General features: G+C 35.2%; 1 protein-coding gene across 1 annotated transcript in view; it reads left to right on the top strand.

Annotated features, from left to right (window-relative positions):
• The window catches only part of LOC112056309 (AT-rich interactive domain-containing protein 2), a 51,815-nt gene that overhangs the window by 14,236 nt on the left and 11,608 nt on the right, over positions 1-25,971 (top strand). Inside the window, exons 14-31 of the mRNA XM_052888578.1 lie at positions 405-523; positions 743-825; positions 2,974-3,096; positions 5,804-5,884; positions 7,283-7,372; positions 7,975-8,005; positions 8,921-8,976; positions 9,246-9,719; positions 10,283-10,372; positions 12,751-12,858; positions 14,539-14,641; positions 15,245-15,322; positions 16,131-16,228; positions 17,412-17,501; positions 21,323-21,424; positions 23,363-23,615; positions 24,065-24,249; positions 25,335-25,451. Of these exons, the coding sequence (XP_052744538.1) occupies positions 405-523; positions 743-825; positions 2,974-3,096; positions 5,804-5,884; positions 7,283-7,372; positions 7,975-8,005; positions 8,921-8,976; positions 9,246-9,719; positions 10,283-10,372; positions 12,751-12,858; positions 14,539-14,641; positions 15,245-15,322; positions 16,131-16,228; positions 17,412-17,501; positions 21,323-21,424; positions 23,363-23,615; positions 24,065-24,249; positions 25,335-25,451 (2,281 nt within the window). The remainder of the gene's footprint in view (positions 1-404; positions 524-742; positions 826-2,973; positions 3,097-5,803; positions 5,885-7,282; positions 7,373-7,974; positions 8,006-8,920; positions 8,977-9,245; positions 9,720-10,282; positions 10,373-12,750; positions 12,859-14,538; positions 14,642-15,244; positions 15,323-16,130; positions 16,229-17,411; positions 17,502-21,322; positions 21,425-23,362; positions 23,616-24,064; positions 24,250-25,334; positions 25,452-25,971) is intronic.

The raw sequence follows: 25,971 nt of genomic DNA, 5'->3' as shown, positions 1-25,971 counted from the left end.
GGTAGGGCACTTCACACTCACACATAGAGTGTGAAGTTAACACACTCCCACTCGGCGCGTTATGGTGCTTTAGTTTTTGAAAGCGAGATATAGTGTACTTATTTTTGTGTCTATGGGAGCGTCCTACGAAGAATTCCTTCAACAACAGGTGTGAAAAAATTGCCTCAAAAAGTCTCTAAACCTAAGATACCACGACATTTTGAGACGACAGAAGAAATAATGTCGACACATATTCTGACGGCCTCCGTGGCGCAGTGGATTTACATGACGGAAGTGCTGGGTTCGATCCCCAGCTGCGCCGATTGAGGTTTTTTTTTCTTTTTTTTGCAATAAAATAAGATCGTCGATATCGAATAGTAATTTCAGCAATATCTGAATTTTATGTGCTGTTACTTATTTTATAGAACTGTTTTCGGTGGCACCGTGGGACCCAACACCATAAGCACATCGTCAGGCGAAACTCAACACGTATACGTCGGTATACGAGCGAAGAATGTGCAGAATAGGACCAATCCATCTGCTGGTAAGTTGGTTTAACATACTCTTAATTTTTATACAATTTAAAAAACGGTCATCTTCGCTATTGCGATATTGACCATACCCGAACTCGAAAATTCGAGAAAAAAAATCCTGATGAATCCTATTATAAATTAATAGTCGCTGAAGACAATTTAAAAAAAAAACAGCTAAAATGTGTTTAGCTACTTGTTTTATTAATAAAATTATGATTTATCTCCAGCAGGTCCGTCGTCACCCATACTGAAGGCGCAACTGACCAACAAACCGGCTGTCAGCGAGCCGAAACCAGTACCCCAACAACCACAGGTAAACAACTGTGCTTCGTTGTCCAAAACCCTTTTCTTTAGAAAGGGTTTTGGAACCCTCACTTTAATTTTAAGTGAAAAAAAAATATGTTGTTATTTTTATAATAATGTAAAAAGAAACCCACAAAAGTATTACGATGATTCAAAATTTTTACTGAACACAGAAATTTTGACTTTCGACCTTCGTCATCAACCCATATACGGCTCACTGCTGAGCTCGAGTCTCCTCTCAGAATGAGAGGGGTTAGGCCAATAGTCCACCACGCTGGCCCATTGCGGATTGGCAGACTTCACACACGCAGAGAATGAAGATAATTTTCTGGTGTGCAGGTTTCTTCACGATGTTATTCTTCACCGATTGAGACACGTGATATTTAATTTCTTAAAATGTACACAACTGAAAAGTTGGAGGTGCATGCCTCGGACCGGATTCGAACCCACACCCTCCGGAATCTGAGGCAGAGGTCATATCCACTGGGCTATCACTGCTCTCGACCTTGAAATAGTAATTAGTAATTATTTTTAATACCTAAAAATTTTTTTACTCTCATTTGTCCATTTTTTTTAACAATGTTAATAGTACAAAATACTATTAAAAAATTATGAAATGACATTATTATGCCTATTGCCTGATTCTAAAAAAAATCCTTAACCCAGAGTTATAACTGTGATATAATTGTAAAACGCATTTAATTTTTATAAAATACCAATTTTGAACTTTAGAAGTAACTAGCGGACGCCCGCGACTTCGTCCGCGTGACACTCGATGTAAACTTTTAACTACCCCTACCCTACCCCTACCCTACCCTACCCTACATTACCCTACCCTACCCTACCCTACCCTACCCCTACCCTACCCCTACCTTTTCCTGAAATTTCTTTGCTATAAACCTCACGGAGCCCGAGACCTTTCCAACGAATGCAAAACCGTGGAAATCGGTTTGTGCGTTCTGGAGTTATAGCGTCAGGAAGGAAAACCCGACTTATTTTTATTAGAAGTAATAATAATTAAAATCATAATAAGCAAATTGCATGTAAATAATAATGTCATGCCATTTAGATTACATTATTTCTTATTGTTTGTCTTTAACCGACTGTCCGACTCTACTTGAAAAAAGGAGGAAGACGTCTTGTTTATTGTTTAAAGCAAAGTAATTAATTACTTCACTTTACACTTTTAACTTCATTTATTTTAATTCTGACTATTTCTAGCAAATATTTATTCGCTGAAATAGTATCCAAAAAATCTTAAAACTACTGAACTGATTTCACATGTAAAACGTTGAACGCCAGAGTTCAACTTTGTGTAACTAAAAACGCTAGCGCGATTTTTAATCTGTAAAACGCCATCTGTTGTCAATTTACGGAACTATAGTTCGGTTATAGTACTTCGACCATTTTTGTAATCCTGTGTGTTTAGTCAAAATGTATTTACTGTAGTAAAAAATAAATATCTATATTTGACCAAAAATTCCCTCGCATTTGAGTTACTATTTAAAGTCAATAAACAAAAAAACAAGGATATCACACAGTAGTTAAATGTGCATAGAACTTTCTTGGGTTATTCTCTCTTATTATATATATAGGTAAAGAGATATTCCATTTATCTTTTCTCTATAAAAGTTGGAGTTGACATCCACCACTCTGGTCCAATGCAGATTAGTGCAGATTTAAAAATTTATATTTTTTAATTTTTTCCAAACGTCAAAAACGCTTTCGTCCATTTTGTGACGTCACTATGTTACTTGATGTCACTGAAGGAATAACTTATAACTTTGTCAAACACTCAACCGTTAGGTTCAACTAAATCAAAGTTTGGTGTTTATGGGCTTACGTGACGTCATGAAACAGATAAAATATAGACCATAATGACTGATAGCGTTTTGTCAAAAAATATTTAAAAAATATTTTTTTTTATTAATTATTTAGTAGACGCCGCGCGGTTTCACCCGCGTGGTTCCCGTTCCCGTAGGAATACGGGGGTAAAATATAGCCTGTAGTCTTCCTCGATAAATGGGCTATCTAGCAATAAACGAATTTTTCATATCTGACCAGTAGTTCCTGAGATTAGCGCGTTCAAACAAACTCTTCAGCGTTATAATAGTATAGATATCTCAAAAAATATGATACATATTTTTTTTTATTGCAGATCCAACAGCAGCCACCGCACCCAGCGTTGTCTCAAGCGTTGGAATCCACCGCGTCCAACACCACGCTCATAAAACACCTCCTAGCGCACAAAGTAAGCCCCGCCCCAGCAACGCACGCGCAAGTAAGTCTACTAACAATACTAACTTAACCTTACACAGAAATTTACATCAGAAATAAGCATACTCTGTAACGATTTTTAACTTTGTAAAGGGAGTTTTTATTAGAAGTCTAGTTAAATTATTCTAGATTTGGTGATCTTCGGATAGATTTCACATAAATAAGCATACTCTGTAACGATTTTTGTCTTTGTAAAGTATGTTTTTATTAGAAGTCTAGCTATAATAGTTCTTGATTTGGTGATCTTCGGATAGATGTCACATAAATAAGCATACTCTGTAACGATTTTTGTCTTTGTAAAGTATGTATTTATTAGAAGTCTAGCTATAATAGTTCTTCATTTGGTGATCTTGGGATAGATGTCACAGAAATAAGCATACTGTATAATTATTTTTTTCTTCGTCTAATGGTTTTTAATGAAAGTCTCGCTATAATCATAACTTAAAAACTTGGGATATACGAGTATTTTATCACAGAAATAAGTACACTCTTTAATGATTTTTTTTTTATCTTTGTAGAGAGATTATTTATTACATTTCTAGTTTTGCTGATCTTGGGATAGATATCACAGAAATAAGCATATTGTATTGTTTTTTTTTATCTTTGTACAGAGGTTTTTTAAGAGATTTCTAGATTTGGTGATCTTGGTATAGATGTGACACAACTTAGCATACTCTATAATGATTTTTTTTCATTTCAGTACGGCGATTTTTTATTAGATTTCTAGATTTGGTGATCTTGGGATAGATTCAAAAGAAATAAGCTACTTATACTATCACACTTTGTAATGATTTTTTATCCTTACAGAGCAAAATTTTTATTAGTTTTCTAGATTTAGTGTGGTCTTTGGATAGATAGATATCACAGGAATAAGCATATAATAATTGAATACCTTTAAATAGCGATTTTGTATTAGATTTTTAGATAACTGACTTGTTAAAAATCGGTCTATAATCATAACTGTAGATTTGGTGAATTTGCGCTAGACGTCATAGAAATAAGCGTACTCTGTGATGATTTTTATCTTTGTAAAGTGTTTTTATTAGATTTCTAGATTTGGTGATCTTAGGATAGAATTGTCAGAAATATGTATACTCTGTAATGAATTTATTTTTATCTTTGTACAGTGGTTATAGATTGTGAACTTGGAAAATATTTCTCACCAAAGACTATTAGAAACTAATATAGTATGCTCATCACGCAGAACAATTTTGTGTGTTTATTTTATATATAGTTATGTTATGTTTAGTTTCTAGACAGGACAAAAACTCGCGACGTATTGGCAACATGATTTATGAAGTATCTACACAGTAGTAAGAAAATTCAACAGAGTTAAATGAAACAAAGTTAACAAAATGCATGTACAAAAAGTACTTATTAAAACACTAAAACCTGTTATGAGAAAAACTGATTCGTAAACAGTAGCGAAAATTTAGTTAAGCATGACAAAAACTAACCTATTGGTAGCTACTCAATTTAGGCATGCGTAAAGACTTAAGCCTCCCACACACTGTTGCGTTTAAAGGTTGCGTTGCAAATAAAAGTTCTAAGTGCTCCTTGCGTTAGGTTAAAAAGAATATGTTGTCTGTAAACTCGGTTTACTGACGATAGTTGATCGTGACAACGTCATAAGAAAATATTGATATAATGGTTGCATTTTTCAAAATAAAATGTTTGTTTTTTTAAAATACTGTTAAATAATCTTCATAGACCAGAATATACTTTATTTGTTGTAAAAAAAAGTTGGCAACCCGACGTCATCTTTTTTCGAGTGTGCAGCCGGCTCCATCGAATTATAAGACATTGTCACGTCAAAAGAACGAACAAAAGAAATGACAACATTAATTTTCACTTCTCACATATTTGTGTCAGTACATCCTTTAATCTTCAAAAACATTTCAAAGATGTAGGTAATATTTTTTTTTTTGCTAAAGCAATTTTTTTTTACTAAATATTAAGCAAAGGTATCGTACGTAATATTTTTGTTTGAAAGTCCTAAGCATTAGGACTAAATTTTGAAGAAAATTCGAGATAAAGAAGACGTTCATTCGTTCCAAACAACTGATATTAATAAAGTATTGAACTAAGTAAGTACTGACTACTTCATTGAGCGATCTGTGATAAGAAATTAATGAAGTAATCAATTTCTTTTCACAGACAGTATCTGTTCAGTATCAGAAATCTCAGGATTTATAAGTTTTATATACTGCCATGTGTAATATACAACGCAATTTAGAACGCAAATGCAAAACGCATCAGTGTGCGGGAGGCTTTAGGGCTTGTTGGAAGCATGTTGAGGTTTTTAGTATTTTTTAATTTGATTGCAATATGGAAATTTACTAAAACTATTAGGATAATTTGAGTAGGAATGGGTATTATCTAGATAAATTATTTCAATTTGAGTGACATTTTAAACGTGAACAAGTTGTTTTAAAATTTCTTTTAATAGAAAAGTATGGCTATATTACATAATTTTTAGTTATTCAATGAGACATTTTCAGTAACAATTGCCATTTTGTCTTATTAGTTATACCTTTATTTATAACTTTGTTCAATGTAAAATTATTGTCGCGTTTATAAAATACTTGGTAATTCCTAATATTTGTTTTTCTAATCATTAAAAATGAGTAATCGCCATATTATAAAGATTTTTTTTAATATTTAGTATTTATTTTCTTAAGCTATGGATTCATATTGTATTTTAAATATAGGTTGCTCAAAGACAACAAAGTCAACAGAGGGTAGTGCCGACACAGGCCGGCACTGTTGTGGTTCAGCCTACACAAACAACAGTAAGTTTTAGCTAGCTGACGCCGCGCGGTTTCACCCGCGTGGTTCCCGTTCCCGTAGGAATACGGGCATGATATCAGCCTATAACCTTCCTCGATAAATGCTATCAAACACTGAAAGAATTTTTCAAATCGGACCAGTAGTTCCTGAAATAAGCGGGTTCAAACAAACATATAAACAAACTCCGAGCTTTATAATATTAGTATAGACTAGCTGACGCCGCGTGGTTTCACCAGCATGGTTTCCGTTCCCGTAGCAATACGTGGATAAATGATAGCTTATAGCCTTCCTCGATAAATGGGCTATCTAACACTGAAAGAATTTTTCAAATCGAACCAGTAGTTCCTGAAATTAATGGAATCAAACAAACACATAAACAAATTACTTCAGCTTTATAATATTAGTATAGATAATAGCTTTATAGTATAGATAACGGCCCAGTACAGCTGGCCTATTCACCATTTAGGTCTTAATAATTTTTTTTTACCTATTAATATAAACGACAAATCAATTGACAAAATATCATCTACATACTATAATATGATACCCACCAGTAAACACCAGAACTGGCCTTCCGAACCGGTGGTAGAATCTTTACAAATAGTCAACTTGAAGCCTACTTGAAATAAATAAATTTTGATTTTTGAAACAATATCTAGGTCGTACACATTGGGCCACCTTGGTGGACTAAGGTCTAACCTCTCTTATTTTGAAAGGAGACTCGTGCTTCACAGTGAGACGCAAATGGGTTGATAATGATCAGAGGCATCTCTACCTATGGTGCAGGTTGTGCGTTGCACCCGGGCGGCGCGATCCCGAGCACCACTATTTCGAATTTAAATTAAACATTTTTTTACATGATATAAGTTGTGTTCTGTTATTTTTGTTTACTCTTCCATCCATAAAATTAATTTTACACGTGTAATTACGGTGGGCGTTACTAACTTGCAACTGTCTTCCCAAACTAAGACAGTCGAAAAATCCTACTTTTATTGAACTCAAACTCTGATCTAATAGGTACTAGAGGGCGTTGGGGTGATGATTGCACTTTATAATGATGGATAGACTATATTATAATATTAGGCTAAATGCGGACATAGCTCATAGTGTCGCGAAGCTGAAGTGTCAATGGGCGGGGCACATAGTTCGAAGAGCCGATGGCCGTTGGGGTCCCAAAGTGCTGGAATGGCGGTCCCGCACCAGAAAGCGTAGTGTTGGTCGACCCCCCACCACGTGGACTGACGACATCAAGCGAGTCGCAGGGATTCGCTGGATGCAGGCGACTCGGTATCGTGATGTTTGGAAGTCCCTACAAAAGGCATATGTCCTGCAGTGGACGTCCATCGGCTGATATGATGAAATGCAGAGTACAACTTGTCATCATGATACATAAATTTCAGGGTATGGAAGTGGATCCTGAGGCGCTGATCAAATGTACCACAATAATACCAGGCGGCGTGACCACCAGCCAGAACGTGCAAGGCGAAAAGGTAATAATAACAATAAAAAAAAAACCTCTTGAGGTTCCTTCGAATTTCATACCCATATCACAATATTCGAAAAAAGGAAAGTATAGCGTCTCACAGTCGTGGTGTTGGTTTTTTTTTAACTTCACTTCAGTAGATAGAGCTCAAAAAGGATTGACTACAAATAAAAGACAAATTAACTTCGTCAAAGCAGGTTCAATAACAAAATCATCTAGGAAGCCTTACTCAATCCTAGGTTCTGCACCTGATTGGACTTTATTAAACCTTTTGTCCAAACAAACTAAGCGATTAGTACTTGTAGAGCTTACTGTGCGGTGGGAGACTAACATTCCGAAGGACCACAGTATAAAAGTGAAGTGCAGCTAGTTCTATATTCGAACGAGTATCCAAATCTGCTCTACAAGGATCTTACCAAGGAGTGTTGAGGAGAGTCTAGGAATTACTTAACCCTACATCCTGTAGTCACAAGTTCAGGAATCTGCTCGGAGTTTTTCTCTCTACCACGCAATAGACCCGGCACCCGCACGGTGAATCCATGGGATGTTAAGATAATCGTCTCATTATATCCTATATGTTGATTATTATTTCCTTTTTGTCTCTTTCAGATGATCGTCAGTGCGGTAGAAGAAGTACTAGGTATTTATTTAGTATTACTTAACTCAAAAAGAAAAAAAATCTGAACCCTAATAGGATAATTTTGTTCTTCACCCATCTGTCTGTTTGTCTGTCAAAAATTTTTATCCCGGGAACACTTGTGATTTACGTTCTCAATTTATGACGAAGTATCATTTTAACGGAATCTTCGATGGGCAAGTCCCGACCCGCACTGTCCGGTTTTTTATCATTCGTCGTTATCAACCCATATTCGGCTCACTGCTGAGCTCGAGTCTCCTCTTAAAATGAGAGGGGTTAGGCCAATAGTCCACCACGCTGGCCCAATGCGGAATGGCAGACTTCACACACGCAGAGAATTAAGAAAATTCTCAGGTATGCAGGTCTACTCACGATGTTTTCCACTGGGCTATCACGGCTTCATTTTTTTTTTATCATTATGCAATAATTACTGAACAGATGTGACTGACATTTGAAATATATATGTTGGCGCGAGTGATACATTCGATCGGTCGATAGAACGAAGTGTTACGTGAGTTAGGCGAGAAGTAGTGGGAGACCGCTGGGGTGTCCTAGCTCATTCTTGTCGTGACGTTCGATCCGTTCACACCTTGAATCTTTCATGGATTATTTTGGGATAGGCGGGTGGAATGACGTGAGTGGAAAAGGGGAGTTTTAACTAGTTTTAAAGGACGTATTTAACCCTACATACAACGGTTACAAGTCCGGGACTTCACTCAAGGTTATTCTCTGCGAGGGTTTATTGATAATATTGTATTGTGGGAATTATTAGACCTGGTTCAATAATCGTGTTTAGCTATTTAAATCCGCTTCTAATATCAATCTGGTTTTTCCGACATACATAACTACAAGCTACATTTTATCTCCGATTTTTTTTTTCCTCTACAGTATTACAATACATTTTTTTTTAATTTTCAGTACCAAAAGAAGAGCCCGTGCAAATTCAGATCGATGAGCAGGCGCAGCTGACTATCGTATGTAATTTTATTTCAACTTTATATTCATAACTTAACCTTAATAAACATCGTCATCATCAGGTGCCCTCTTCAAACTGAAGTTTGGCGGTCAGATGGAGAAAACTTTTCCAATCAATTGAAATATTTCCTTTCTTTACCTTTCAAAATTGTTACTAAACCGAGCCTTTAGTATAAACAATTTGAATTTGATATTTCACGAGGCCATATTATATTATTATTATTAAATTATTGTTTGAAGAAATATTAATTTCAATTAATTTCCACAGAAATCAGCCCAAAACAAAATGCTAGCTGACCTCCTGGAGAAAAAGTCCAATCCTCCAGTACAGGTTGTACCAATGGGTCAACAGATCAACGCACCGACCATACAAATAACAGAGACGGGTCAAATAGTCCAAGTGAAGTCAGATAACCCACTCATACAAATAAACACAGACAACGTACAACCATCTGGACCATTCTTCCAAATCAAAAACGAACAAGGACAGCTAATACAAATCAAGAATGATCAAGGTCAAATCATACAACTCAAAAGCGATCAGCTGCAAGGGCTTTTGCAGTTCAAGAATGATCAGAATCAAATTGTGATCAAAAACGATCAGTTGTTACCGCAGTTGATCCAGCAAAGCGTGATCCAGGGTATCAAGTCTGAAAAGGATCATATAATGGAGACGGTGGTGACAGATCACTCATACACCGAACCTCCGAATAAGAAGATTAAGGTCGAGGATACCACCGAGGTAGTATAATTAAAATTACTAACGGACTCCACGATTCGTATAGTGAATATAACTTGTAAAATTACAGACTTGCGTAAAAAAATCGATGTTCAACTTTAAGGCCGATGACTCATTAGTGCGTTGAATCGACGCATTGTAAGCCACACCAGTATTGCGACGATGCACGACGTCGCAGCGCAAGAGGACGACGCAAGCACTCAGTGTCAATAATGTATGGTTGAATACCGACCGTCGTCGCCGTGCGTCAAAACGTTGCGTCGTCGCACGCAACCTTTTTATGTAGCATGTCATCTATACAAATATTATAAAGAGGCAAAGTTTGTGGTGTTGTATGGGGTAGTTTCTAGATCTACTAAACCAATTTTGAACATTCTTTTACCACTAAAAAGCCACATTAATTGTAAGTGTCAGAAGCTAGATTTTATATCCGTATTCTCATGAACGGTTACTACGTGGGTAAAACCGTGGAGCGTCGCGATAATGACGCTGCGTCGTACGCAACGCACTGATGAGGTAGAAGCCTTATTCAAAACGGGGTTTTAACATTGTATTTTAATCGCTAGACAACTTCTCCCCAAGAGAGCGTGTCGAAAACCGCCGCAAACTTGTACGCGGCGATCGCGGCGTCGGCGCTCGAAGATGAAGATGATTTGGTAAGTAACTATCATTTGTGTTGGTTATGACGAGCTACTGACATGGCGGCTAACTTTACACGTTCAAGTACCTTACTTTGCACATATCGTACGCTATCATCCATTAATTTATTAAATCCGTAAGGCAAAGGTTTTGAATTTTATATATGACACCTTAAAATTGTAACTATTGTTTGATTATAATCTCAAACTCAGAAGTGATTACAAAAATAAGAAAACTAATGTCGAACAAAGGTTATGATACACAACATTTGTCTGGATAACTTAATTAACAAATCAAACTGTAACCAAAATAAGACCCGAGAATGGCAGAGAATGACCTTGAGTGAAGTCACGCACTTGTGAACGTTGTGTGTAGGGTTAAAGGTACTTTTGACTTTTAACAAACACTCCCCTTTTCCACTCAAGTCACTCTCCCCGCCTATCCCAAGTAACCCATAAAGAATTACACAACAAGAGATGTGGACGGCTCGAACGCTACGAGCACACTGAATTGAAGCCGTACGTACGATGGACGCCTTATATCGCAAGTCGTTGCAACGCGGCGATAACACTCGCGAGATTGTAAACTGTCGAAAGATTGTGAACCGCTACACACTCCAAAGAACCGGTACCTGAGTGACTCAGAAACCAATGGTTATTGTCGAAGAATTAATTCCAGCCAGTAAAATGACAAGTACAACTGTCACTGAAATGGTATTTTAAACTGCTGGATTTAATAATAGTACTATAAGTTAGGCTTTATTTGTTTCTTCCAGTGGCGAAGTATAATTTTGACAAAGGTAAAACTTCCCAAAGAAAAGGAAATTCATACTGCTTGATACAAACACCGGTTTCCCATACATCCATACATATTCATTACAATAATTAATATGTATGTATGTATTTTTAAAAGGTAACCCGGCTACAATCTACCGAATAATAAAACGTTAAATTGTAAGCAGTATGTTGTGGTTCACAATCTTCGACAGTTCACAATGTCGTGAAATAGATTATAATCTAACGGTGTACAACTTTACGGTGACATATATGTGCAATAGCTACAACATTAGTTGTATATAGCTTGTGGCTACGAAAGTGCTGTCTGTCCCTTTTAGAAGTTAGCAGGTTTAGTAAGTAGTTAGAACACCCTTTGTAATTACTAGCTAACTGGACAAAGATTGTTCTCACCTATGTTTATTTACAATTTTGGATGGCATATTTATTTTTCAACTTTATAACAATGGCAGTTGGTGGCAGGTAAAATTTTGTTGTATTTCTGATGTAGCATTTATTAACCCGCTATGTCTTGTTACAGAACATCTTCATATTCATCATTCATATCTTGTATAGTATGTTTTTTGAAAGTCTTATTTGGCTTTTGATGTATTGGTTTGAAGGTAAACAGTTATAAACAGGGTGTGAAATTAAAGAGATATTTCATTTTCAGTTAATACACACAAACGCACTATAGCTTGGCAAAAAAGAGTAGAAATTAATAAGGGCACCGCTATCACCAATATGGCAACACGAATATTGACAACGTAAACGTAACCATAACAACTTAACATTCAAAGCCGACAGGTTATTCACGAAAACACTTATTAAAAGCTTCAAAAACATGTAAATATTGTAAAATACTTCAGAGCTCAACAATAAATACAAACCTATCATCGTTCTTCGGTAAACATTGTCCAGATCCGACAACATCTGGCTTCGAATTCTGCCAGACGTCTCTTATAAACGTGATATAACTTGGCGGGTGCCACTACGAATTGCATTTCATATTGTGCTGATAACTTCCCACAATCTAATAATTTCGTAAATAATCTTGAGACTTTTGACAGCATATACTAACAACTGACAGTGTTGTAAGAGAGAAATATAAATAGTTTCGTTCTACACGTTTTTGCCAATCTATTCGTCTTACTAAAACATCCAAAGCCAACTCATCTCTAAATATATAGACCTATATGTAAATAATGACCTGAAGGTCACAATTTGAAAAGTGCACTATGTCAGTAGCTCAATTTACAAAAATGTACAGTATTAATACCGCAATAAAGTAATCGGTTGTGTTTTTTCATGTCTGTACCAATAGCGACCGCGTGGGCTCATACTGGCCGGTGCTCTGGCAAAGGTGTTTAGTGTTTAGATTTTTTTATGCGTTTCTAGCTTTATGCAGTGTTTTGTATGGTGCAAATGAGTGCCAAAGAAGTTAAGTTTAGTTTAAAAAGCTTTTATATTTTATGTTATTTATGATGTTTTTAAAATATATACTGTGATACAGCCTAAATAGACATATTGAAAATGCGAATGACCTAAGCAGTTCGAAGATGAACTACATACATTAGAAACTAAAATAATTGAAGTTTTAAATACAATGTAAACTATTTTAGGTGCAACAGCCGACAATGCAAGTTCAACAGCCGACTTTGCAAGTGCAACAGCCAACTCTACAAGTGCAACAGCCGACTTTGCAAATGCACCAGACTCCGGCTATACAGGTAGAGAAACTATTGTGTATAAATGTAATGTAAAATATATTGAAGGTGCAACAGCCGACTCTCCAAGTACAACAGCCGACTTTGCAAATGCACCAGGCTCCCGCTATACAGGTAGAGAAACCAATGTGTATAAATGTAATGTAAAATATATTGAAGGTGCAACAGCCGATTCTCCAAGTACAACAGCCGACTTTGCAAATGCATCAGGCTCCCGCTATACAGGTAGAGAAACCAATGTGTATAAATGTAATGTAAAATATATTCAAGATGCAACAGTTAACTCTCCAAGTACAACAGCCGACTTTGCAAATGCACCAGGCTCCCGCTATACAGGTAGAGAAACCAATGTGTATAAATGTAATGCAAAATATATTGAAGGTGCAACAGCCGATTCTCCAAGTACAACAGCCGACTTTGCAAATGCATCAGGCTCCCGCTATACAGGTAGAGAAACCAATGTGTATAAATGTAATGTAAAATATATTCAAGATGCAACAGTTAACTCTTCAAGTACAACAGCCGACTTTGCAAATGCACCAGGCTCCCGCTATACAGGTAGAGAAACCAATGTGTATAAATGTAATGTAAAATATATTCAAAATGCAACAGTTAACTCTCCAAGTACAACAGCCGACTTTGCAAATGCACCAGGCTCCCGCTATACAGGTAGAGAAACCAATGTGTATAAATGTAATGTAAAATATATTCAAGATGCAACAGTTAACTCTCCAAGTACAACAGCCGACTTTGCAAATGCACCAGGTTCCCGCTATACAGGTAGAGAAACCAATGTGTATAAATGTAATGTAAAATGTATTGAAGGTGCAACAGCCGATTCTCCAAGTACAACAGCCGACTTTGCAAATGCACCAGGCTCCCGCTATAATTAAAGCGCCATCTGTTTTGAAACAATTGTACTATTCCAACATCAGAGCCATCTATTATGAAAGTAGCGAACTCTGATTTTACCTGCTTCGATATGTATGTATGTATTATATGCGTTGTGCCATTAGTACGTTGCGTTACGTCGCGTCGTTTTCTATATGTTTTAAATAACATCCCACATAAAAGCATCGCTTCGACGCACGCAACGATTAAACGGAAGAATTAATTAATTATAATTAATAAATTAATTATTTGCTTAATTGTTTTGTATGCATTGTTGACACTGACTGTGTGCTGTCATTTTGAGCTGTGACGTAATTTTTTCATTGCAACGCAGGTGTGCATTAATCCGCTGCGACGACACAATGCAACGTACTAATGAGGCATCGCTATATATTGATTTGCGGCCGACATATAACCTATCCAAGATTACGGATAGATAGCTATCCTCGATTATCTTTACATTGCTTTTCACAGACAAAGATAAGTGTGATCTATCTTAGACTATGGACAGATAGCTTCTTCCCTCTCGTCTATCCAAACTTTTTCAAATGTTTCATTTTACTATAAAATCAAAATGATTTTACGCACAAAATTATTTGTTTTTATTTTCTTTTTAACATTTTATTATTTTGTGTACAATTATTAATCGATATTAACGATAAATTTTTACTTGAATTTACGTACTTACATTAAAATGAAAAAATAGGAAACTGAATGTTATTGAATTGATTGTTATTATAGGATAGGTAGGTTATTGAAAACGGCCGGTAATGTTTTTATTATACTTCTCAGGTGCAACAACCTACGCTGCAAATGCAACAGCCCATGTTACAAGTGCAGCCGATGGACGTACAAAACATTATAGCTTCACAATCCGGACAGATTATATTACAAGGTAATATTTTTTAACTGGAGATTTTATTATAGTAATAATTGATGGACCAAGCAGATGGTCTACCTTATGGTAAGTGGATAACCATCACTTATAAACAGAGTAACACTTTACTGGGCATGCAAGGCATACCTACAAAGTGCTGCCCATATTAGGGTGTCTAAGCATCATATCTGTAATGACATCGACAACCAATGCCCTTCGGTAGGAATAAGAATGGTTTACTATTAAAAATATAAAAACATAAATATACTTCTCATAAAAATATACTTCAGTCCGCAAGTACTGTTAAGGCGGAGTGTTTCGATTTTTTTTGTTTTTGATGAGAATTATACTATATTAGGACAATACACTAACCCCCAAAGTAAGTGTAGCTTGTGTTATGGGTGTTAATTGATAAGTTTGTTTCATCATATCCATTTATATAATAATAAATAATAATATAATCACTATAATATTAATCTATATACAGATACCTAATGTTCTCTACAAATAATCTGCAAATATGACAAGATACAATGCAACGGGCGACAATTTATTTCGTCTTAGTTGAGTAATTCTGTCTAACTGTCAAGTATAAGAGTCGCTTATATTTGTTTTTTACAGAAAAGCAAATACCAACTCAAGCGACACAGTTCATGCAACAGCCAATGCAAATCATCGCCACACCAAGCAACACGCAAGGTAACTATACTAATATTATAAATGCAAAAGTAAGTCTGTCTGTCTGTCTGTAGCCTTTTCACGGCTAAACGGCTGAACCGATCAAGATGAATTTTGGTATTATAGTAAATAGGACCTTGGAGAAAAACATAGGGTACTTTTTGAGCCTAAAATATAAATAAAGGAAAGTCCTTTATTTTTAGAGTTGAAGTTTAAAAAGTTAAAATTTAATTATAAGTCATAAAAATAATACAAAATATAATGTGATTCATGAATTATTAAAATTTAACTCATAAAGAGGTGAAATATTGGTTGAAAGTTTACATTAATTTTAACGGTAAAGAAGTCGCAGGCGTCCGCTAATTTTTAAATAAATTCTTCAGCTTTTGTAAGAAACACAGCTTCAGCTTTATAATAATCTTTGAAACGCTTTCTTTTAGACAAAAATTATAAAAACCTTGTTTATGTTTTGGCACTTACCCTACTTACCTTACTTACCTTACTTACCTTACCTTACTTACTTACCTTACCTTACCTTACTTTACTTACTTTACTTACTTTACTTACTTTACTTACTTACCTTACTTATTTACCTTGCTTACCTTACTTACCTTACTTACCTTGCTCACCTTACTTACCTTACTTACCTTGCTTACCTTGCTTACCTTGCTTACCTTACTTACCTTACTTACCCTACTTACCTTACTTACCTTACTTACCTTACTTACTTACCTTACTTACCACTTGAAAACAGTTATCTTGAAAACACAGACATACACTTTGTTTTATTTACAGTTTTATTGTATTGATATGCATGCAACTTTTTCAGGAGGACTTAGCTACATAACGCAGAACATACCCGGCAATATGATGCAGAAAACTATCATCATAGTGCAGAACCCTGGCGCCGGGCCTTTGACGTTGACGGTATGTATTTAATAAAATATTATTATATTTAATAAAATGTATTTAATAAAATATTATTATTGAATAAAATATTATTATATTTAATAAAATGTATTTAATAAAATATTATTATTGAATAAAATATTATTATAACTTTAAAAATATTATAGGCGACCGAATATTTGTTGGTATAGTCAATGTAATCTATGAATGTAATCTATAAGATGTCTCCGAAATAAGGTATGGATGACCCTGCCGCTGCGCTCCTGCGTTACCGGGGTGCCTAAAATCTTAAATGCGCTTAACGCATGACGTTCGGAAACGTCATAAATATTGCATCGGACTATATATTTTTTAAATTGTATTTTTCACGTTAAATTGTTATTCTCGGATCCTACAGTTGTTTAAATTTTAAATTTAAACCATGTACAATGTTTTTTTTACAATTTTCTTCCACTATGGAAACAGCAATATAGACGCACCGAAAAATAAAGTCGATTTACAAAATGTGAGGGAAAGAAACAGCGTATCGTAGACTATAATATTAAAGAAGAGATCTAAAAACATTTTATGGATTACATAAAATATGTAAATTATTTTATAATAAGTGTCATAGTTCTAACACCTACAGCGCTATGTTGTAACAATGATTTTATAACTCGACCATTTCAGTCTATAATTCATCTCTATCCCTCTCTGTCTAACACATTACTATAGACAGAGAAGACGCTGTACATATACAGACGCTGTATCAATGATTTTAACACTCTACCTTGTCAGTCTAAAATTTATCTCTATCTCTCTCTTTCTAACACATTACTATAGATAGAGAGGGATACAGACGCTGTATCAATGATTTTAACACTCGACAATGTGAGTCTCGACTTCATCACTATACCTCTCTGTCTAACACATTACTATGGATAGAGAGGGATACACGACTGTACTGTGTGACTGACGCTGTATCAATGATTTTATAACTCGTCAGTAAAAGTCACGAATTAATCTCTACTCCTCTCTGTCTAACATAGTGATATAAATAGGGAGGGATACAGACGATTTCGAAGTTCACACTGTGGAGCTATAAAACATTTACAGAAGGGCCCTCCTATTTGTCAATCGACTTTCTAGAAGGTACTGTTCTTTAACTAATGCATATAGATGTTAAGCATTTATATTATGTTTATTAAAATTTACACGCAAGGTGAACAACCCATCTGGTCTGGACGAGGCGACGCTAAACAACCTTATTGCGCAGGCCACAGAGGCGATTACTCAACAGCAAATCATTCAGGTTACATACTTGAAGATTTAGCTACTGTACTAACCTTTACTTGATCACTTCTGTCGCTATTATATACTCTTTGGCAAAATCTCGCTTCAGCTGGTGTATATAAATAACGTGTTTTGTATAGTGTTGTCTATGGTATCTTATCGATATAGGTTTGCGGTTTTCCACGTAATCTACGATTTATGGATTTAGGTGTCATAAATCATGTGGTTTGAATAGTGTTGTTTTTGATATCTTATCGTTAAATAATTACCGTTCTCCACGTGGTCTACGATTTCTATTACAAGTTTTTATTTAACTTGTCCTGTTAGTTTGCGTGAGTCAATTCCTGGCAGCGAAAATAGAACCATTTTTTGACTTTCGATTGTCGACCTTTTCCTATTACTTCCTAAACTAAACAAGCGCGCACCAACCTAGACCTCATCATTGTAGAATTTGAGATCAGTTATGACTTTAGTGTTAAATGTTAGAGCATTTATATAAAAACTTGATAATTGAAATTTATTTTAAAATATTTATATTTAAAAGTCCCTATTACTAAATTTAAATGAAAAATTTCAGAATTTAACTTGCACACACAAACATGAATTTATTTCACATTGTATTTAGTTTTATCGATATCGACACGAATCACTACGAGTATGCCTTGCTATAAAAACTGTAAGTTCAAGGGAATCCGCTCTGTTCATATTATTTATTACGACGCCTGCAGCGAGATTTTGTACCTCCTATAATCACCTTAGCTCACCCAAGCGCTCCATAGAAAAAGCTCCAGCTCTGGCATGCAAGACTCATGTGTGGGTTTAATTAGTTTAAAATAGGGATGATCACATTTTTAAACTATGAGGTTGGTCGGTTCCTTTGAGGTCATTCACGTTAGCTTTAACTAGGTCAATGTTCAACAACTTCATACTTACGAAACATAATTTAACAGGATGTTTAAATTTTTTCATAATTGAATTTTTTTTTCGCTAGCGTGTGTATTTAGCGTGTTACTTTTTATTATTGTTCTCTCTCTCTCAGAGAAAGAGAACAATAATAAAAAAAATTGTTTATTGTTAAAGGCTTTCTTGTATTGGACTGATAACGGCCGATATTAGTCCAATACAGGAATTTATGTATTCGTTAATTAATATTGATCTTATTTACCCCAATATCTCATAAAAACAGTACATTCAAACGTTGTCATCATCCCAATACTACTTTTACGACGTCTCTGTTTTAACACAACACTAGAGCTAGAGAAATATAGAGATATGAATTTGCAACACATGGTGACGAAAAACATTTAAGAAGTTTTGTAATTCGTCAGCATGTTTTTCAAATTCATGACAACACAAACCTATGGCATAATAGTAATGTATACCGTAGCTGGACTTCTGCGGGCTTTACAGCGTTTAACATACACTGAGCATTCATTTATATCTCATTTGTTGCTTATTTCTTGGAAATTTTAATTCTATTTTGACTGTATCTTTGGGCTTTTCCTAATTTTCTCATTTCTTAAAACATCTCAGTATTGAGATGAATATAACAATTAATATATACGCCAGTCAAGCCGTAATGCGAATCGAGACCGTTTTGGCGACTAACAAACAAACTTTTATTTTTAAAATTAATGTACTGTACTATACATCATTTTAAATATATTTCAAGCTTTTTTTTTTCTACGAAAGAGGAGGTTTATTGTTGGCTTGATACTTGAATACTTCTCATTTTATTTCAAAATTAATGAATCTGAAATAAATTAAACGAACGGGATTATATTTTTGGAATAGACTGTCAGGCCCATGTATAATACATCTACCCTCTTATTTACTATTAAAAAAACTAAAATCATTGTTAGTTTAGAACTGCTATTGTTTTGTATATAAATCAAATTAGGTTATCAAATGTCTATGGAGTAGTAATAAAAGTTATGAGTCTGGCAATAGTTTCTTAGTTTCTCGCATTCGATTGCCTTGGGTCACGTGTCCTTTAGTGAATTATTGTACAGTTAAATAGTACATTATAAAATGGAAATATAAAATGAAGGTATCATTTTATTTTCAAATGATCACCGCTTTGTAGGGTTCCGCAGTAAAACAAAAATACATTTTAGTTGTATCAATCCTTCATTTAACTAAGCTTGACAGAAGCTGGTACAAAAAGGCATGTTTATGTTACCGTAAAATTGTAAATAAATCAGTAATTTGAAAGCTGACAAAATAATTGAACCTGCTTACAGTTTATTAAATCACTATTATTCAGTTGATTATAATCTATTGAAGTAACTTTTGCATATACTAATATATAATTACATCATTTGTGTCACTGTCAGTACCTATGCATATGTACCTAGGGAAGTCACTGGCCCTTAAGACACGGGCTTACTTAGTTTAAGGGTCAGGACGTCATTGCAATTTGTGTACTGAGTTATTTCAAATAAACTATTCTTATTCTTATATTCTAACGCTCGACTACGGGATCCTGCGCTGCGCTTGGCTTGACACGCACTTTGCTGATTCTCATTACTTTTCCAACAGCTTGAAACGGTTTTATTAATCTATCTATCTGTAAATATGTCTGCATCAATCCTCAGCAATTAGTATATTTCGCTCAGTTGGGCTTAAGCCTTACGTTAAAATAATTATACATTTTTATTTTTATTATTATCGCAATTTTGAGATTAATAACAGCGTTGCTAGGCAACTTATCGACGGTTTACAGATATATAGGGTAACGGCCGTTTTCAATAACCTATCTATACACCATTTCGCTTACTAAAGTTAAGAAAATCTATTTTTCTGTTCTTATCTGCTTTTCAATACAACAGATAGTTTGACTATGTAAAGTTAGTTTGACTGTTACTGATAATCGAGGATAGCTATCTATCTATATAATCTTGGGTTAGGTTATTGAAAACGGCTGCAAGAAAAACGTAGATAAGTAAGACTTGTTTAAGCACTATTCTAACGTTAAGCACATTATAATTTTACTAATTCTTTTGTTTCATACACTCATAATTTGTTTGTTCGTTACATAAAATAATGTTTAATATGTCTGTCTTGTATAATAACATTTTTTCTGTTATATAACAAACATTTTTCTATCTTTGGTGAACATTAAGGTAAGAGGATGTATAGAATAAGGTGTATCTTACTCCACTATAGCTTCAATCGTATTACTATATTGTTTTTTATTATTTAAAGTTAAGTTATTTAAGTTTTATTTTAATTAATAAAAAATATGTTACAATTATGTGGCAACATTACAGTATTAAGTATTAGTGCCATAAAAATCTTAATAATGATTCAATATAAATGGCGTGTTCCAATCATAAACATAAATTGTGTGTACAATCTATGTAGAAGGTGATACGACGGACATTTGGGTCAAGATTTGAGTGTAAACCCCGTATTAAGTGTGATACATTCCTAATTTTGTTGTAAATTGCATTTAAAAGTTTATTAATTATTTTTCTCTTGAATTCTGAGAGATAGTGACGGTTCCAATACAAAATTACTGTCATAGAAATATAAATTATTATATAATTATTTCATTGTTAGGCTTCACGTGTTTTGGTTGGCATATGTCCAACAGTTTTTGTTACTATCTTAACATTTATAATGAACAGTTTTACATATTTTTCTTTATTCGAAGTCTCAAGTAAGCCCGCTTTCATTTTAGACTGCATCCTTAATTTGAGATCGCAGTGAAGGGTTAACTTGTCATGGAATAAAAATAAATAACAAGCTTCTTAAGAAATTAACAGGGAATTTATTGACTACATGAAATTGGTACTTAAAACTAAGTTATATATAATAAGTACTTGTTGAATACAGAATTCGGGGGTGATACAGTCGACGCAAAGGGTGATTGTGAGTCAACCCACCCTCGTCAGCACTTCACAACCCATAGCCGTGGTCAAAACCACCTTCACACAGGTTCACAGCACTGCACCGCTTCTGTACATGCATGTTGGAGAGTAATTAGTTGTTTGTACGGGTTTTGTAATGATAGCTATACACTTAGCGATTCAATTGCGTAAATTTATCTTTGTAATAGAGTTCTATAACGTAACGTAATGTATGAACCGTGATAATCCAGAGGATATGACCTTTGCCTTCGATCCGGAGGGCGTAGGTTCGACCCATCTCCGACCAAAATTTACAGTTAAAGAAATTAAATATCACGTTTTTCTAACGGGAGAGAAAAATCCGAAGCTTTTCTTTAGGAAACCTGCGTACCTGATAATTTTCTCTAATCTTTACTTGTGTAAAGTTTGCTATTCCGCATTGCGCCAGCTTGGTAGACTTTTAGCCTAACCCCTCTTATTCTGAGAAGATTCTCGTGCTCAACAGTGAGCCGATTATGGGTCGTTAATGGTGATGATGATGACTGACATGCGTTGGTAGCAATCGCAAATCAACATCATTGCAAGTATCTTCCAATACACGTTACAAGAAGTATATTTTTGCAAGTAAACTTGCGCAAGTAAATCGTTACGTGTGTGGCTAGCATTTTGGATTTCTTTAGGTTTTTTTATAGTTGAGACTTGACTTTGTCCACTCGCGTGGGAGAGGAAACTATTGAGTAATTTGCTTATTGATTTAGTACGAGAAAATTTTACTAGTTTTGCTAGTAATCGAAAACAAATAAATTAAATTCAATTAATTTAATTTATCTAGTAGTAAAATACCTTAAAAACGGATTATTTATAGTTTTTTTTAGTATAGAGCTCATAAAGGGAAGTTGTTTTCGGAATGATTAGTTTAATTTTGTAGTGTTTTTTAAATGTTTAGAATATTTTATTTATCTCTATAACGTTCAGCAGGTAATAAATATTATCATTAGGTATTGATTGTTTTGTTATTTAATAGTATATTATTATGGTTTACTCTGTACTGAGTATCTTAGATTCGTTGATATAATTAAAGTATCATTTGTATATTGATTTAGCATGAAATATTGGTATCTTGGTGTATTTTTTCTTATTTGCTATATTATCTTTAGCTTCTTTTATAAATCATGGAGTAATGGTTTTGTTATTGGTTTTGGGTAACTATTAAGTACAGTATCGTTTATGTTATTTTATTTTTTTCAAAAATTTGACTTATGTAGACAATGGTATAACAGTCCATCTTGAATTAACTCAAAAAATATTTTATCTGCTTGAATGTTATTTTTATTTTTTTTAATTGGCAAAATAAATTATACAATACCAAAACAGATTTCAAAAAATTAGACATAAAATTTTCCAACCACTTTTTTTTAGTAGTCAATAGATAATTTTGAAAAACAATTTATTTTTTAAGAGTCAACAGAAAATTTTACTAAACAGCAAAAAGAAAGCAAGATGCGACGGTTTTACCTCGCTAATTATATCTGACCACTTTAGTTGATTAATATTTATAATCAAACCACATAACTCAGTCCTTCACATTGAAATCTTACAATAAAAGGACGCACAGTCATGTAGAAAGTTTCACTTAACAACTGACCAATTTTGCTTTGACAGTTTTAGAATTATTGGTAAAGAAAATTATACTTAAACGCCTTTAAATGTAGTCCAATATTCAATAAAATCCCAAATTCAGAGAAAATTCAACCTTAATGATTGAGTTTACGGTTGAATTTGCAAATGCGACTATTTGAATTGAGTGCCAAGAAGTTGTGTTTGGCACTCATTGAGTGAGGACGTTTTTTGGTCGCTGATTGTGGATCCACTTTTTATCCTACACCCTTACTTCTGTACCGGCGGCCTAAGCACTGTTTTGCTGTATTAGATTTTTATAGTAACTATTAAGTATTTAGTTTTAGTAGAGCTTGTCAATAAGAAATAAATATTACATTGTAAGCTAATTGAAGTTTTCACAATACAGAACGCCCCGCAAATAACGCCGAGTCAGCAACCTATAATAACAACCCAACCGCAACCGCACAAGGCGCAAATAGTCAACCAGCAACCGCAACAACAGATTGTCGTCACCCAAAAACAACCGCCAGCCTTAATCAGCACCTCGAGCAACAATCAAATTATCAGCAACCAGCTAGTTGGTAACAACCAGTTAGTAGGGAACAATCAATTAGTTGCGAGCAACCAGATAGTTGGGAGCAACCAACAAATAATTCAAGGTAAGCTTAGTAGTATAAAAGCACTATATAAAAAAAGGTTGTCTAGGGATATACCGCCTTGATTATTTCGGACGGCAAGCAATGAATAAATTTCTATTTTGATTTAAATATTACTTATTTATTTACTAAAAGCTTACCAACCTTAATAAGCAACCTTAATAAGGCAATCTATGACTAAGGTTAAATATAAAAAGTTCTAAAACTTATTTTGTAACTTTTTTTCAGCATCATGTCTATTACTATGCGATTGCTGTTTGAGCAATAAACAAACATACTGACAAATATTTTAAAAGCTGTTCTGCATTATAACAAGCAAATTGTCCTTAAACCTGCCAACTAGCATTGAAGTAACTTGGTGTATCCAAGCTTTTAACTTATCTCTTATAAGCAGAAATGATTGGCCCTACCATTAAAAAAAATGCTGGTCATTATGATGTATTGTTTCTAAGGTAACCAACAGTTGATGCAAGGCAACCAGCAGATCATAGCGGTGTCCAACAACCAGCAGATCATAGTGAACACGCCTATGAAGCAAGGCGTGCATCGGGTCATGCAACAGCCTCAGAGGAATCAGGCGCCCGCGACCAGCGCATCCAACACTTGTGAGGCGAAGAGTGGGGGGACACAGAGTAAGGTGTGTGAAGTTATCTAGTAATAGCGGTGTCCAACAACCAGCAGATCATAGTGAAAGCTCCTATGAAGTAGGGCGTGCATCGGGTCATCCAACAGCCTCAGAGGAGTCAGGCGCCCGCGACCAGCGCGTCTAGCACTTGTGAGGCGAAGAGTGGGGGGACACAGTAAGGTAAGGTTATCTAGTAATAGCAGTGTCCAACAACCAGCAGATAATACTTAACGCGCCTATGAAGTGGGGCGTGCATCGGGTCATCCAACAGCTTCAGAGGAATCAGTCGCCCATGACCAGCGCGACCAACACTTGTGTTTGTTGTGTATGGCGTCGCGGACGTATTGTTAAATTGATGCTTGGATCGGATGGAGTGACCCGCGTGGCTGAGGTCATGGTGGGAGATTCATTGTTGCACCGGACCGTGTGGTCATTGGTGCGATTGCACATTGAATTGAGGGCCGGCGCTCGCGTTGCCCGAACGTTGAAGCAAAACGCGTGTAGCTTGTAACGGAGAATTAGTGTTTTTTTTGTTTCCGTATGACCATCTTTGTTGCGTTGAGACATGTAGTTGCAGCTTACTTGACGAAGTTAAGCGCTTATGCCGCGGTAGTGAACGATAAAATTATCTAGACATTGAAGTACATAGTGGCTGGAAGAGGATCGCTCTGGCCTGCAGACGGGTGACACATTGAAATACAACATTCTCGACCTACACTAGACACATTATACTCATATCGCCCGTCAGCTAGGGTCAACCAACCTAGGTCAACTCGCGACCCTTCGACCGTAAGTAGTTCAGTGCCTAACTGACTTGAAGGCTTTCGTTTCGCGGTGTAGCGCCGTATTACGAACGCCCGGTTTCCCACTGGATTAGTTGATGGGCCCCTGATCAATTCGCATGAGAGCCGGAGGTTTGCCCACACAACCATTATATTATAAATTTTTGTCCACTTTATTGTTCACGATTTAAAATGGTATTAAAACAAAGCTACATAAAAATACAATTTGTCTCTACTATTTATAGAAACAAATTATTATTATTATTTATTAAAACAAAGCTACATAAAAATACAATTTGTCTCTATTATTTATAGAAGGGTCAAAGTCAGCAACAACCGGTAATGCGTCAAGTGATAACCCGACAACCAGTCATGGTCGGCAACACGAAGATCGGCGACAAGGAAATGGTCATCTCCCAACCCGTTACAGAGGTAATTGTCATTTTACTTAATCAACTCGTACCCCCGAATTTGCTTAAATGACTTCGAACACTGGCACACCGGGAGATTATTCTGGCTTGGAAAGTATTCTTGTGATTATGCCATGATTATTTGAAAATTGCGTTAGAAGGCGCTCATCGTACGATCGGCTTCAGTGTGCTCGTGGCGTTTGAGCCGTCCACAACTTTTGTTGTAATTCTTTATAGGTTAGTTGGGATAGGCGGGAAGAGTGACTTGAGTGGAAAAGGGGAGTGTTTGTTAACAGTCAAAGGATCTTTTAACCCTACACACAACGTTCACAAGTGCGTGACACCACTCATGGTCATTCTCTGCCATTCTAGAATCTTATTTTGGTCACAGTTTGATTTGTTAATTAAGTTGTCCTGACAAATGTTGTGAATCATAACCTTTCTTCGCCATTGGTTTTCTGGTAAAATATATTTATACCTGTTTACAGAAGGAAATTATGTCATAATGTATTGAGTAGTTAATTTGACGTTGGATTAATCGG

This window comes from Bicyclus anynana, chromosome 23, assembly GCF_947172395.1.
Source record: "Bicyclus anynana chromosome 23, ilBicAnyn1.1, whole genome shotgun sequence".
In the NCBI taxonomy this organism is placed as follows: Eukaryota; Metazoa; Arthropoda; class Insecta; order Lepidoptera; family Nymphalidae; genus Bicyclus; species Bicyclus anynana.
The sequence above is the reverse complement of the archived record's forward strand: the minus strand, read 5'-3'. Positions and strand labels throughout refer to the sequence as shown.